At 47.5% G+C, this 15,636-nt stretch overlaps 1 protein-coding gene across 4 annotated transcripts in view; it reads right to left on the bottom strand.

Moving 5' to 3' along the window:
- The window catches only part of Agap1 (ArfGAP with GTPase domain, ankyrin repeat and PH domain 1), a 436,006-nt gene that overhangs the window by 42,296 nt on the left and 378,074 nt on the right, over positions 1-15,636 (bottom strand). For all 4 annotated transcript variants that reach the window (XM_028755318.1, XM_028755317.1, XM_028755316.1 and 1 more), the window contains 2 exons: positions 13,952-14,042; positions 8,585-8,807 (listed from right to left, as the gene is read on the bottom strand). In XM_028755318.1, coding sequence (XP_028611151.1) covers positions 8,585-8,807; positions 13,952-14,042 — 314 coding nt within the window. The remainder of the gene's footprint in view (positions 1-8,584; positions 8,808-13,951; positions 14,043-15,636) is intronic.

Below are 15,636 nucleotides of genomic sequence, written 5' to 3' on the forward strand. Positions count from 1 at the left end.
GAGAGAGAGAGAGAGAGAGAGAGAGAGAGAGAGAGAGAGAGAGAGAGAGAGAGAGAGAGAATGAATGAATGAATGAATGTGTGGGTTGAATCCACCTTGCATTCCTGGAGAGAACACCACTTGAACATGAAGTGGGAAAGCTCTTCTAGGGGCCGAGGGATGTCCTGTGGTTGTAACTCTGCTGGATGGCATTCTGGATATGGCAGGCCAGACTGATGTGGCAAAGGACAGATAGTCCACAGGCAGGGTTATTGGCATTCTGATCATGTAAACAAAAGCTTCTTTAACTGCAGCATGTGTCAGAATCACCTACAGGGTTAAAACACATCTCTGCACTTTACCCCCGGGGTGCCAGTTGCACAGGCTTGGGGTTCGCCTTGAGGGTGTGTTTTTAGATGGTACTGATACTGCATAAGCCAGTGTATAGTCACAGAGCAGAACAAACACTGATAATATTTTCCATGCACCCAGGGGAGAGCATAGAGGCTACCTGATTCTCTTACTAGCAGCATGCAGAATCCAGGAACAAAGCCCAGTGCACTTTCTAGATAAGAAACTTCATAAATATTGTTTTCTTTTAGCATTAACACCACATGATTAAGTGGGTAGGTATAATGATACTTTCATTTTACAAAGGATCAAACGCCTTGGCTTTGAAAACCAGTATCACAGAAGATGCTGAACTAGGAATCCTCCGGCAGACTCCACATTTCATCATGTGGATACAATGGTGGGTGAAGTGCAGCCTTCACAGTTTTGTAAAGGGAGTTGGGTCAGAGACACATGCAGAGTGAGGCCAGGGCAGGAACAGGGCATAGCCATGTGGGAAGCTGAGTCAGCACCTGTGCTGGGTGACCAGCAGCTCACGGTTCTCAGTGCCATTTTCCACATGAGAACTTAAGATCAGTACCAGCTGGAGAGAATGCGGACTTCTGACTCCTCAGCAGAGTACAGGCTTGCCACATGAGAGCAACCAGAAACAAGCGGTTCCTCACTGTTCTTTCTTTACTGTTGTGAGGCTTCAAGAGTTTATTAGTGGGACGGCACCGTGAACATATCGCCATATACAAGGAGCTTACAGTAATGCCCACACCCAAACATAGGACAGCTAAGGACAGAGAAACGGAGTGCAAGCCAGGCTGGGCTGAGTCTCAGCCACTGCTAACAGCACAGCTTCTCTAGCTGCTGTGTGGATGTGATCCCTCCTGAACTGCAGAGCTGAGAAGGAAAAGGTACAGAGGGATGAAGGATGCAGAGCTGAGAAGGAGAAGGTACAGAGGGATGAAGGACAGCATCAGGAGTTGGATTCTGGCTCAAGAAGTCAGTGTGGTTCCAGGCCGGTGACATGCAGTCCTACGCCTGCCTTGTCCTTGTTTGCAAGCCACAGGCAATCTCTCTGTGCTCAGAAGAAGCACACAGGGTGATGAGGACACCAGAGATGCTCATCCTCCTTCCCTTCTGTGATAGATACAGGGAGAAGAGCACTGCTCACGTGGGGTCACAAAACTGCACTGAAAGACAGAAAGTCTTTGGGAGCCTATCACAGGAATCAAGAGAAAGCATTTGTTGGCTCATGGTATGTGATTCAGACCTAAAACAGTTAACCTCCCTGTCCCCTTCCTCGACAAGCTCTCCCAAGTGGACAGAGACTCAACTGGCTGAGGTGCCTCAGAGACATCCTCTAGCCATGATCAGAAATCTGAACACCCACAAGGTCCTCAGCTGTCTCCATGGATACATTTCGAAGAGTCAACAACATAGATTTCCAACCCAAGACTGCTCTCTGGCAGCCAGGCTGGCTTCCAGCTCACATGAGCTTCCCACAGTCAGCCGACAAATAAGCAGGCTTCTGGGTAGTGGCATAAGAAACCCTGCATACCACCCAGTCCAAAGGAGAGCATCAGTACAGGCATCTTTGTAACCGAATACCCTTTATGGTTAAGCTTAGGAAGACGATTCTTAGAACTACCCTTCCCATGATAAGAGCTGGTCTGTTCAGGGTTTCATCAGAAGCTCCCTGTTTGAACACAAATTTCCACCAAGCTGGCTGGTCTTGGCTTATGTGAGGAAATGCTGTTTCTTGTCACTGTAAGCTATAGGTATTATTTTTAAAGCAGTGCTAATGCACTCCTCATCTGTACATTTTCCTAATTGGCTTAATATTTATAGTAGAATCTTTGGGATCCAGGCCCAGTGCTCTAGTAAACTAGAGCATATTTAGCAATGTGCTAATGAGGCCCGTCCAGTCAGGAAGGGCTGCTCCATGAGTTATGGTGCTTTCGGTCGGATTCCAACTCGGCTGCTAAGAGAAGTTGCTAAATATCTTAAGTAAAAGCAGAGGTTCCCCAGGCAGCTGTTGGGTTTGCAGAGCCGTGGATGTATAAACTTTATTGGCAGTAAATGTCACTCCTATGAGCAGATGCGTGCCCACAAAGCCTTGGCTCCTTAGAAGTCTGCCGATGCCGGGCTTGTGCTGGACACACAGGGGACAGGGAGGGTGGCCTTACTCTGTGGCTGGGGTTGGGGCATGGCCGCTGACAGGCACGCAGTGGTGACAGAAATTCACTTTGAGTTGCAATTAGTGGCACTGTCATTTTCGGGGGCTCCTGCCAATTAATTAAGGCTGTCAAACAGAAAAACCACAGCGTTCACATGGTAATTTATATTGGAAGAGACAACCCTCAGGAGCACAGCAGCTTCCTCCACAAACAGATTTCTCCCTCAGAGCACTGAAATAAACACGGGGAAAATAACCAAGATAAAAGACGCGCTTCATGTGCACGCGTGCGAAGGGGTCTGCGTGGGCAAAGAAGAAAGTTAAACTGCCCTTGTTATAACTGTTAACTCTGGTCGCCAGAGAAGAAGACAGGCTGATTAAAACTCCAAACGAGCCCCCAGCTCCCTGAACCCTCTGCGTCCAGGATGATAGAATCAGAGGAGTTTATTCATGCCATTAAGCCCCAGAGAACTTAATTGAAAGAAGAGCACAGCCCGGACCTTGACAAGCGGGAGGTCACAGTAATTGCTGCCGGACATATTTAACATTAAGATAATCAGGCCATTAATTACCCTCCGGATCATTAAATCAGCCAGTTGCAAAATGAAATTTCTGCCTCTATTACTCACTTGAGAGACCACAGGGGTGGCCTTTAATTTATCAGGGAGCTTGAGCTACAAAGGCTGGGGCTGGGGGAGGGCAGCCGGGGAGGGGGCTCCCCCACAGGCACGCTGTGGCAGTGGTGGCCGGGCAGGCATCAATCCGCCATGCTTGGTGATCGTGGCAAATTAACTAGGTAAGATAACGTCCCCGTGCAAAGGCAGAAGCTGGGGGTATGTAAATAGATGAGGGCAGACAGGGAGCGCAGAGTGTGCACACCACTTAGGAAGATAATAAAGGGAATCAGCCTTGATTATCAGTGCTAATTTGGACACTGCCGGTAGCTTGTTATGCGTGTTCTGAGTAGCATTTAATTAATTCAATTGCTTGTTAATGAGGGAAGTGACATGTGGGGAGCAGATGCCACCCAACTGCAGATGGACTCTGGTCAGCCCAGCAAAGGCCTATCTCCGTCTCTGATTCCCCCGCCCCCAACCCCAACCTCAGTTTTCTTTTTTTTTTTTTTTTTTTAAGAAAGAGAATAGAGAAAAGTGTCCAGCATAGACGAACACTCAAAAGACACAAAACATTGACCTCAGCAGGCCAAGAACTGTTGAGAAATAATCAGACGAGACAATCCGGGGCCGCGTGGGCACTCATGTCCCCGAGGCCACATTTAGAACAGCGCATCTTTATGCCAGAAATTTGAGCCCGAGATTACTATATTGTGATCCTATGATCAAACCTAACAAGACAAAGACGTGGCCAAGTGGGGCTGCTTTTAATATCTCGGAGTCAGCTGCAGGGATCCAATTATTTTCAGTTTGGATACATTTCCACTTTATCAATATCTCCGTGTGCATAAATAAGATGAAAGTGGCCCTGCAGAATCAAAGGGAAGTGGTACTCCCCTTGCCGAGCGGACTGGTTGAGTCTGGAAGTGTGTGGCCAGTCTTCTCCCACGCAGGTTTCTGATGTGGGCCCTGATCTTCTATCGATGGCTACGTTTATAGGTTAAAGACAGAAGAGGGTTTAGGCAGGGAGACGGAGTTATGTATAATGAAGGAGGGGTGGGGGAGGATGCTTAGAGAATGTGTACTAAACAGGCCAACGGTCCCTTCCAAGAGGCATCAAAGTGGTAATGGGTGATTTCGGCTGTGCTCGGAGTTTCTCTCATGAGCTGTTCCTGGAACTGAAAACACAGTTTGGCATTCCAACTTCCTTTGATTTCCCAGCCCAAGCTAGCAGGTGCCAAGCACCATGTAAACAGGAGGCTACCTGCACTAAAATGCAAATAGCATGGTCCCTGCTGACCCTCCCAGGCCAGATGCCATCAGGGAGACAAAGATAGGGAGCAGAGTGGGAACAGCAACACCACCACCAAGCCCCCGGCTTCTGCCTGTGGGCTCTGCCTTGTTTGGTAGGAGAACCACCTCCACCCAAGCTTCAATGTGAAAGGGGGCACGGCAGTGAAGTGGGGCAGGTCAGCACAGTGCAGACTGGTCCAGGGAACAGCCATGAGGACAGGTGTCGCAGGGGTCTGCTTTGCTGTGCTATAGACTCTCAAGCTTCATCGTACCCATGGGAGGGAACAGGTGCCAGGTCACCCACCACGCTGTGTTCTGTGCATGGCATAAGCAGTCACTTGACTCATAATGCCTTTACCATAATGTGGCCTTTTTTTTCTTCATCTCAAAGGGTCACCAATGATCTCAGCACTCCCTCCAGTGACAGCCAATTAGTCTCTTCACATTGGAACCTAGAGCCCTGAGCACCTGGTGGCTCCAGACTCAACTGGCCCAACTGTCTACAACACAGCTTGACTCACAAACATGCCCACTGAGGGTCATGCGGCACCCCCATTCCTAGTCTCAATTCCAGATAATTCTGCCCCCTGTTGCTGCCACTACAGCCACCAACGCCCCCACTCACAATCAATATTTTAAGTGTGTGCTTAAATGGTATCAATAACGGGGTGAGGGGTTGTTCTGACTCTAGCCCAGATATAGTTAATTGTCGCCACACATCGATCTCCACTCTACCATGATTCTTTCTCCAAATCAAACCCCCATTACAGAAGGGTGGAGGGTATCTTCTCCCCTCCTGCGACAATAAATTTAATATCGAATGCACCAGAAAAAAATGGCAGCTGTTGCAAAATCCATCCAAAAAGATTTTTTTTCTCCTTCCTGGGAGTAATTAAAAGATGCTTTCCTTGACTAATGATCCCCCTGTTTAGGAATGGGAAGTCAATACTGCTTCAGCTGTCGTCAGCTCTGATTGATCACGATGCTGCTCAAGTTTGAACGGCAGTTCTCAGGGCGGCTGAGGATCGCTGGAACCAATTATAGGCTATCCAGAGCTGGCCTAATAGGGGTGTGGGGACAGCAGGCAGAAGGCCAGCCAGCTGTGCCAGGCGCCTGCTCTCCCAACCTGCCTGTAGCCCTGGTTAATGCCAATGCATGGTTCTTTCAGGTGACGCTTTTTCTTTGCAAAAAGATCGTGCATACTCTTTATCCACAGTGCTATGTGTGTATGCCTGCACACAGTGTGTGTGCACTTATGTAAGCATGTCTAGGCACATGTGTGTGTGTGTGTATGTGTGTTGGGGTGTGTATGTATATGTTAGGATATGTGTATATGTATATATGTATGTGTGTTGGGGTGTCTGTCTGTCTGTCTGTCTGTGTGTATGTGTGCAGCACAGTTTATATTACATTCTACAGTCAGGTGCATCTCCGGAATCATCTTGAAACAGACTCAAGTGCAGTGGGAAAACATTTGAGCCCTCATTTAAAAGAGCCACACTTGTTTGTTTGTTTTTTTTCATGAACTAACATCAACATTTGTAGAACTATTTCTCTTTGGGATTAGCTTCAGCCCTGTGATGCTTCTATTAACTGTCCCAGAATCCTTAGGGAGAAGGTAGGATAGTGGGTGGCATCTTAGACAGGCAGTACCCAGACTAGGAGTCTACTCTCTTGGGGTGTATTCTGGACTGATTCTAGCCAAATTTCCAGGCTTTTGCTCCTATTTGGGGGAAGTGAAGGAGGTGGGAAGGTGGCAGGTGGTGAGATCGCTACTGTACCATGTATGGGCTGCAGTACTTCTCATTTATGATGCTGTCTCTAAGCTGGGAACCTAGGTGGCCCTTGGCTGGTTCTGGGTTAGTCTTTTTGAATTACCCTGCTGCCGACTTCAGCCTTTCCTGGATGATGAACAGATGGAATGTGGTCAACCACAGACAGACTGTGTATCCTACCCGAATCCTTCTGATGTCGGCTACTCTGGGCTCAAGGGCTTCCCAGAATAAACCCATCCTTGCTTCTTGTTCTGAGGAGGGCCCAGCCCTGTAGGTGGCACACTGCAGGTGGAACCTTAGTTAGGTGGTTCTATCCTGGAAACCAGCCATGCTGTGCACTTCCCAAAGCCAATGTCTTCAGCTGGTCCCAACAGGGCTCACCAGTCATGACTGTCATGACACTCCTGATCCGTTATTCATTCTGTCCCTTTCGTCCTTTCCCACTCCCTGTTTGGTGATATTTACTGAATTTTACCAGACACCCCCCCCCCCCAAAAAAAAAACCAACCCAAAATGAAACAAAACAAAAACTTTCCTGGAACAATTTTACCAAAGGCACAAATAAGCCACCAGCTCTCACGGTTGTCAGAGATTCCAGTCACCTCTCGGGGTGCCCCAGCATCGTGCCACGTCACCACAGCCTTGGGGAGGAGTCCTGACTCAGAAGGGCCAGCTTGACCAAAGGTAAGAGGCTCAACTGCAGCCACCCTATTTGTGAGGAGGAAGACCCCCACCCATCTCTAAGCAGTCAAGGGTGGCATATTCAGTGCTGGGCAGAGTAGAAAGCTACAGCCCCAAGTTCAGGGCAGACAGCAGTCAGAACTGTCCACTGCCCATGGAGTGGTCACTCATTTCCTGCTGAGCGCCTGAAGACAATCACACACGGTGTCTAACTGTTGTAGACTCTAGAAGAGGAGCCAACATTTCTAATTCATGGATGGCATTAAACACAGTCTATATGTTTTGTTAGAACCTAAATTGTCAGGTGAGTAAAATTAATTTTTTTCTAGCTCATTTCAATGCTTTTCTTCCTACATTGAACAATTTAACTTCCAAGCATTTTTTGATTTTCTTTTAAGTGACATTTAATCACACTATGAACAAAACAGGTACCACAAAGGAAATTAATGTTTTACAATTGTTTGGAGTGAAGAGTTCCGCTGGCTCCCACGTGAGTGTTAAACAGGAAGGACAACAGTTTTTCGAAGGGCAGGATACCTTTGATTTGTAAGAAAACCACGCCTTATCTGTACCACACAGACGAACCACGCATTGGTGAGTTGTCATGGTGAGCCTATGGGGTTTTAACAAGCAGACTTTGTGCACCTTGCTGGCCCTCCCTTCCAGTTCCCTCTCCCATCACGGTCAACAGAAGAGCAGGGTTAAAGGCACACCAGCTTCTCTCCTGATGTGCACCAGAGGGGGCGCCACACATTTATTTTGCAGGGTTGGTAAAATAGACTCAGCCAAGCAGGTCTCAGGACATCGCTGTCTGGGAAACTTAGACATGTAGCTTAAGCACCCACCAGTTTACAGCAGCTTAGGCTGTCATCACTGGCAAAAAAAAAAAACCAGACAAACGTCAGCTGCTGAGCACAGCAAGAGCCTCTTCCTCCTGTTTTCCTGAGAAGCACAGCAGAAGTGGGCCTCACCTCGAGCCTGCTGGTGGGGGTGGGGGTGGGGGGTGAGGCACACACCCAGTACCTGAGAACCTTGGTTAGACCAACCAGAGATGAGCTGACCCCCTGTGCTACTTCAGTTTCTTTGAAATTGGGCTTTTTCAGGCACTTCTTGGGGTAATTAAATATGTATGCATATTCTCAAAAATGGTTTATAATCGCTGTAAATGAAAAATGAGAAATTAAATGGCCTCAAAATAAATGCGTTTTTATCCTGAGTAAGAATTAGCATTCACGAGTCAGCATCAACATCAAGCTTAACTGCACGCCATTAGATGTGCTAGAAGTCTGTTTTAGAAAATAAAATGCATTCTCTTACCATAAACACACTTGTTGACAGGGGTACGTGAGAGGGTTGGATACCCACAATATGCTTACCAAGGGCATAAAAAAGAATACAAAACCAAAGAATCAAAAATTTATAATTAGTGTTAGCACAGTCTGTGCCTATTAAAAATATATTAATTAAAGTAATATATTCATAAGATTAGAAGCCTAATACATTTCTAAGAGGGGAGAGGAATCCCCAAGGCCTAAAAATGAATATAAAAAAAAAATGAAGGAGTTTGAATCATCCAGTCTGCTCCAAACCAATTTCAAACATGGATGTTTCTAGACTAGGCCAACCACAATTTCCATAGGTTGTCAGGGCCATGGCTACAGCTGTTGCTGAGGTCAACCCCATCTGTGTAATTGCTGGTGGAGGGAGCATCTGTGCGTTCCTACCTGGTAGAGTCCAGTGAGGGCTTTGTCCGTCCCTGGCTGCCCTCTTCCCACACGCTGTTGGCCAGCTCATTCCCGATGGAGGACATCACCTTGATCAGCTCCAAGGGCCAGTCATCCAGATCTAGCGATCTGACCCGAGAGAGGTGGGTGCCGAGATTCCGGTGGATCCCGGAGCACTCGATACACATGAGGGCTCCCAAGTTCAAACTGGCCCAGTTAGGGTCTACAGAAGAGAGACAGGAGCAGAACTCAGAATGCCACTAGTCACTCTCAGTGTCCCAGAACTCTCAGAGACACCTGAATAACCAGTCAGTCCTCAGGGTCTCATGACTTAGAGCTGCTCTTGGTGACAAGGGAGACATGGTCTGTTGCTGGCAGCATAGTGTTCATCTGGACAGAAATACCTTTTGTGACACCTCCACAGGACTGGTACATAGCATAAAAAAATCATGTGTGTTAAGATGTCCGCCATGGCCCGCTGATGATGGAGTAGGAAGCAGACACGGAGAGCGGTGACACCAAGGCCATGGTCACACCTGAGGCTGCACTGGCTCCTAGATCCCTTTTGTTACTGTCAGCACAGCTTGGGCAAGCTTCAAAGATTGAAGAGAAATACTCCTGTGAGAGGGTGTGGCCGTCAAGGGCCTTGCTTAAGAGGACCCATTGCAGCAATGCACAGGGCTCCACTGGTCAGTGGGCAGGTAGTACAGAGTTTTATCAGGACCTAGTTCCCCTAATCATGACTTTTGAAGTGAACAGTGTAATGTTTAAAGCTGGGATGATCGGCTTATATAGAGAATAGCTTTGGGACAGATCTGTCATTGTGTGAAACTGGATGACACCATCAGAAGATGAGGAACTTGGGTGCAGGGGCTGGCTTTGGGCTTACAATCTCTAGTATTTTGCAAAGACAGCCTGGCCTTGACAGCTACTGCCTCACACTGCTGACAGAGAGGCTAAACCCACACAGGTAGAACTAGCATTTACCCAAGTCTACCAGAAGAGTCAGCAAAAACTCATCTGACCCAGTGGGGAGATTTCTTTTGCTCTCCTACAGAGCGAACGACCATCAGTGGTTGCATGGTGCCTAACCAGATGTCAGCCAGCAAGTATTTAATGTGAGTACATCTCCACAAGATGGCTGGTTTATATCCCAGAGGAGGTCCTGGCAGAGAGGTCTGTGTTCTCAGAGATGTTCCGATGGAGAAGGGAAAACCTAGGTGTCACGCAGAAGCAGAGAGAACAGGATACAGAAACACAGAAGCTCCATGTGAAGACAGAGAGGGACTAAGTAACAGGTAGAAGGCAGTTGTGCTGTGATCTGGGTGTCAAACGTCTCCCATAGGCTCATGTGTCTGAACACTTTGTCTCCTCATGGTGGCTCTGTTTTGGATGGGTGTGAAACCTTCTGTAGGCAGGGCCTAGGTGGAGGAAGTGGCTCTCTAGTGGGAAACACTTTGAGGGTTTGGAGCTTAGTCCCTCTTCCTGTCCTAGCTCTCCCTCCTGCCACCAGAGGACTCGCATCCCCACTGCATGACATACTGTAACTCCTCAAACTAAAGTCACAGTGAACCTCCTTCCCTCCGTACTTGCTTCTTGTCAGGTATTTTGTGGTCTCAGAGCAGCAAGTGGGCATAGCACAGAGGCAGCATGGACGGACACTGGCCTGACTCCGCTGCTGAAGAGCCACCATACCCTCTTCAGCAAGGCTTGCAGCTGGTGCCTGCTATCCCTCACAGCTTGGCTTCTGCCCTGTTGCCTCTATCACCCCATCCACTGAGATAAGACAGCCACAGCTGCCAGCCACCTCCATGGCTAAATCCTTTATCCCATTGCTGGCCTCTCGTCAACTCTGATGAAGTTGAAGTTAAATGTCTCCTTGGATTTTTCTCCCTGGTTTTTGTCTTTCCCCAACATTTTCTTCTCCTCACCTTGGCTCTTGAAATATCTCCTTATGGCAGTCTCTTCTTGGCAAACCCAACTTGACCCTGGATTTACTGACAACCTAAATCCTAACAACTTTTAATGGCTCTTACCTCCCTCTCCCTCCCTCACAGACCTCCCTACCCTCAGCTTGCCCTGAGGAGGGATTTTTCTGTCTTTCTACCTCTCCCAACCACACCAATGTTCTTCCAGGATCTGGGGAGTACATACATGCTTCCATCGTCCCCACAGAAACTTTCTCAGGTTCAACACTGTCTTCTTGAGCTGAGCCTCCACTCCTGTCCTTTTACTTCTACACACCGTGGTAGGATTGTAGCAAGCTTGTGTCCATATGTTAACAGTCTGACCCCTGCAGGCCACCTCGTGACAGCAGCCATGAAATGTGGCAGACCCAATCATGTAACACTGAGACTCAAAATCTGTTGTGGCTAATACCTAACCCTGGGATCAAGTCCAAAGTCAGATTCAGAACTGAGCCCCACCCCTTTCCTATCTCATGCAAGACCCTCAGTGTCTCCAACCACCCGAGCACAACACTTCCAGCTCTGGCTGGCATGCTGCTTGCCCTTTGGGCTCAGCTAGAATTACCTTCCCTTGGATACTTTTCTTGGTTACCTTCTACACACATCACAGACCCCATGCTCTGCTTTGGGCAGAGCTTGGGGTGCCTATTCTTCCATTAGAGACTATGACAACACACCATATCTAGAAAAATACAGAACAGCCCCACCATAGAAGAGCCCATATCTAAGGGACTGAGTGGTGGTAGAAACTGGATGACATCATCACAAGATCTTCTAGGGCTGGTGGGTGAGGCAAGATCTACTAGGAACTGATCAGGCTCTAGCCTGAGCATCTGGACAGCACTAGCAATGACAGAGTTTCATGGACCAGGAGTCAGCGGCTGGGCTGCCTCTCAAGTTTTGTTCTGGAAGGTCTGGCACACTGGTAAGGACCATATGTGTGTAGGATTCTTCAAGCTCTGGGATTCCCAGGTCCCTCTGTGAACATACTGGCAACTAGTACCCCCAACACAGACTTCCACTGTCAGTGGATACTGGACAGAAATTGGCTGGGCCAGGTTGTAAGTTCCATCTAGGGCAAAATTCTCAGAGACAGTGATGGGCCATTCTCTGAGGGGTGGATACCATTAACTTTTCCAAATTCACTGGACCAGAATTTCTCCTTATAGACAAGCAGCCCACAACTAAGGTAGACCAGTGCCCCCACTGGGACAGATTATGTGTGCAAAATAGAGGAGATGCTTGGTGATCTGCAGTAATTGTAGCTTCAGATCCCACGTTGCACTACAGTCCTCAGGCCATATCCTTAACCCAGGAGGGTGACACGCGTGAATGGTGGGTCAGTGTGACCCTCTAAGTGGGCTTTTCCCAGAGTCACAATGTCTGTTACACCACCAACTGACACCACCTGTACCTTTCCTGAGTCTTTAGATGTGAGTGGCTCTGATTTCAGTTCATAGTCAGTGGAGAAGGACGTCTTTAAAGCTGGTGTTTGCTCCTTTCTTGCCCTTCCTGATGGGCTTCTTCCTATGGGCACTGCTAAATCAAAGACACATGCCCTTCACAGGTACTTACCACATTGCCTCCATCCCCTGAGGACATGCTCTCGTCACAATGCTTGTGTGTCTCCTGGCATGTGCACCAAAACTGGGTATTTATACTTAAAACTCTTCCCTGACTGCTCACGCATGTCACATCAGACCTCTAGGTATCTATCTGAAGGCTTCTGAGGGAAGCGAGAGGACTGGGAAGGGTGTGGGCTGACTGGAACAGTCCTGTTTCCTACTGGATGGACTGCTAAGACCCTGGGCTCTTCTCCCCCTTACCTATCAAAGGGCCCATGACAATACCAACTATCACTCTTGAGAACTCGAAGACAACACTTGTGGGCTGGACACAGCAGACTTGGTGAATGGTCTTGAACCTCTTTTCCTGAAGCTTCCAGCCCTGCCTTTATCATCTCTGTCCCCTCTGCTCATGTGGCCTTGTCTACAGTCTGGGCCCCATGGCCTCTCCTTCCTGCCCAGCCTGAGCATGTGTACGCCCATCCCCTTTCAGGAAAGACCTGTGACCTTCAATTTGCCACACACTACAGCTCCTGTAAAGCCACAGGATGGCTTCTTTTATGAGGAATCCTTAAACGCATGCTGGAAACAATTACAGACATCAATCTCTGGATTGGATTTTTTTTTTTCCTATGTGACTCAGGTTTTACGCTTAAAAAAGAGTCTGGTTTAAGGAAAGTTTTGGATAAAAACATACTTCAAATAAATGTTCTTCTCTTTCCAACTCACGTTTTGAAAGTAAAATTTAAAAACTCAAACAAAAAGAGACACTTTAAAGCAGTATCCAAAGGAGCCTGAGGAAGATGCCCTTCCTGCCCTGAGGATGGGCTCCTGCTGGGCTGTGGTCAGCCAGGCCATGTGGACAACTGGCTGGCCGGGTCCCTGGGGGAAGCTCAGCTCTTCCCTTTCGTCTGGAGCAGGCCTGGCCTAGTGCCTCGCTGTCTCCTGAGGAGATCCTCACAATCCACCCGCAGGTCTCCAACTCACCCTACTGTTCTATTCTCATACAGTGAGCTGGTGCGGTCAGGCAGCCTCCCCCATAAACCAGCTTAGAGTCCTGCTCCTGCTGTGAAATGTGGACAGTTCACTCCTGACTATGAATGCATAAAGACCTCACCATCTCTCCTAGTGGCACCCGAGTATCTGCATCAACTCCCATTTCCAGCCTGAGTTGCCACTCCTTCTTTCTGCTCACCTAGGGAGGCCTCTGTGGGGCTGCAGCCTCCAGTCACATCACTTCCTCATCCCCCACTGACAAGCCAACTCGGGCAGGAAGCTCCCTCTGAGGTGGAAAGTCCCAGGTCTGAGGTGCCCTTCGCTCCTTCTCCAAGGCTCTAGACTGTGCTGTGTGGGCTTATGCCTTTACCACTGGGCCACTGATGTCATGACCAATAACAGATGTACTCAGTTCCCAGACATCCCTCAAAGGAACCAGCATCTTTTACCAAGTTTGAACTATACTTCCCCATCTTCAAGCCCTCAATATATGGGCAAAGTTTACCTAGCTTCTGAGGGTGTAGACTTAGAACAAAAGCAAGGCTCTACACCCTAGGATGTAAGGAGGAAACAGAAAGTGTGACATAAAACTGGGCTAACTCCAAGGGATGCAGTCATCACTCACTGTTTTGGTCCTTTGCCCATTGTGATGCCTGAGGCTGAAGCAGAGCACAGAGCAGTCCAGTATACAAAAAATAGCCTATTCTACCAGGGAAGCCATGTAAAGGATACTATGTTAAGATAAAACCCAAACTGAAATACGCCAAGCCCTCAATGCCATGAGCCCTCCCTGCTATACCTAATAAAGATCCAGGGCCACCATCATCCTGTGTACTTACTTTGGGTGTCACAGTCCACGCAGTGTGAGTTCCCTCTCATGTTACGGATGGACTGCAGGGCCATAGCTTCACTCTGGCTGGTTAGTCGGGACTAGGCACAAAGGAAGGCAGAAAATGCAAGATATGAACAGTCAGGAGAAATCCACACATCATCTAACTAACTAACTAACTAACTAACTAACTAACTAACTAACTATATATATATAAAAACACCAAATAGATTATACACAGGTGCAGCAGTGTGCGATTTCCAATTACTCCTTTTCTGGTATCTGAGAGAAGTCTGTGAGTGAGAGACAGGTCATACGTCAGGATTATTGGCTGAGATGGACTCTGCCCAAAATGAGCAAAGTGGTCAGACCTCCATCATTTGTGAATGAACCGGAGACTGCTACGCAGAGAATGTCACTGGCTAACAAACCTTCAAGGGCATATACCTTCTCCTTGGTATGAAAATAAAAGAACAAGAAAAAAAGTCTGTGTATCAGCCAAGGGTCAGGCCTTAATCAGCATGCCTGGTTCTTCATCAGGAAACCCCTGAATAAGCCACACACCACAACCCGGAGAGCTCTCCTCGTGAGGGTCTCTCAGTTGCTACAGCATCAAATCCAAGTCACTCACTGCAGTAAGGCAGGGGCATTTATTCTGAAGCATACTTGATGGTCTTCAGAAGAGATATTTTTTTTTTTTTAAAAAGGCTCACCTGTTGCGGCAAAATTAGAAAATATGGGGAAAGACACGATCATTTATAAACTAGGATTGATTATCCAGAGAGTACATGGCTCAGAGGTTCTCAACTTGTAGGTTGTGACCCTGTTGGTGGGGTCACTGAGATCACGTATCAGTTATCCTGCATATCGGATGTTTACATTATGACTCATAACAGTAGCAAAATTAGTTCTGAAGTGGTGATGAAATGACTCTGTGGTTGGGGTCACCACATGGGGAACTGTATTCAAGGACCACAATGTTAGGAAATTTGAGAGTCACTGATCCGGCATTTATCTCTGAGCATCTGTATACTCAGGCACCGTAGGAAAGCCCAATGGGTATACACTGCCTTTTCAGCCTAGTAATTCTGTCTGTCACTCAATGCCAACAGAGCCTCCGACTTCATCACTGAGTGCATGCGTATGAGTCTACTTAGTGAGGGTACAGCAAACTCCTTGACTCTATGTTTGCACTGTTCTAACTGTCCTAGACCCGGGACAGTGCTGTGAAGAAATGCTACCTGTAAACATCTACACACATTCCCAATTATGCAAGGCAGTGAGGAAGAAAGCTTGGAAGCAAAGGGGCAGGGTGGGCAATAATATGCGTATTTTTAAAACTTCGTTTATTCGATATGCATTTGAAATTATAGTTAAAGCAAAGCTGATCAGCTTCAGAACTTAGAATAAATTCTGTTTGTGTACAAATTCTTTACAAATTAAGGTAACTTGTGCTAAATAGGTGGATGTGAAACAAATTATCACTTGCTACTTAATAATAAGTTATCTGTTTGCTGCTATTGTTTAATCAGCCTCATGGATTACTGTGTTTTTATTTCCTTTTGGTATCAGAAAGCATTTTTTAACAACAAGACTTTGAGGTCTCACACACATGTATACAGAGGGGTCTGCCTATCTGTCTGTTTCTTTCTCTATAAACCAGTACAATTCTGTGACTCACTGGTTAGCTTCTCT

The sequence above is a fragment of the Grammomys surdaster genome, unplaced genomic scaffold (assembly GCF_004785775.1).
Source record: "Grammomys surdaster isolate TR1022 unplaced genomic scaffold, NIH_TR_1.0 126059, whole genome shotgun sequence".
NCBI classification, from domain to species: Eukaryota; Metazoa; Chordata; class Mammalia; order Rodentia; family Muridae; genus Grammomys; species Grammomys surdaster.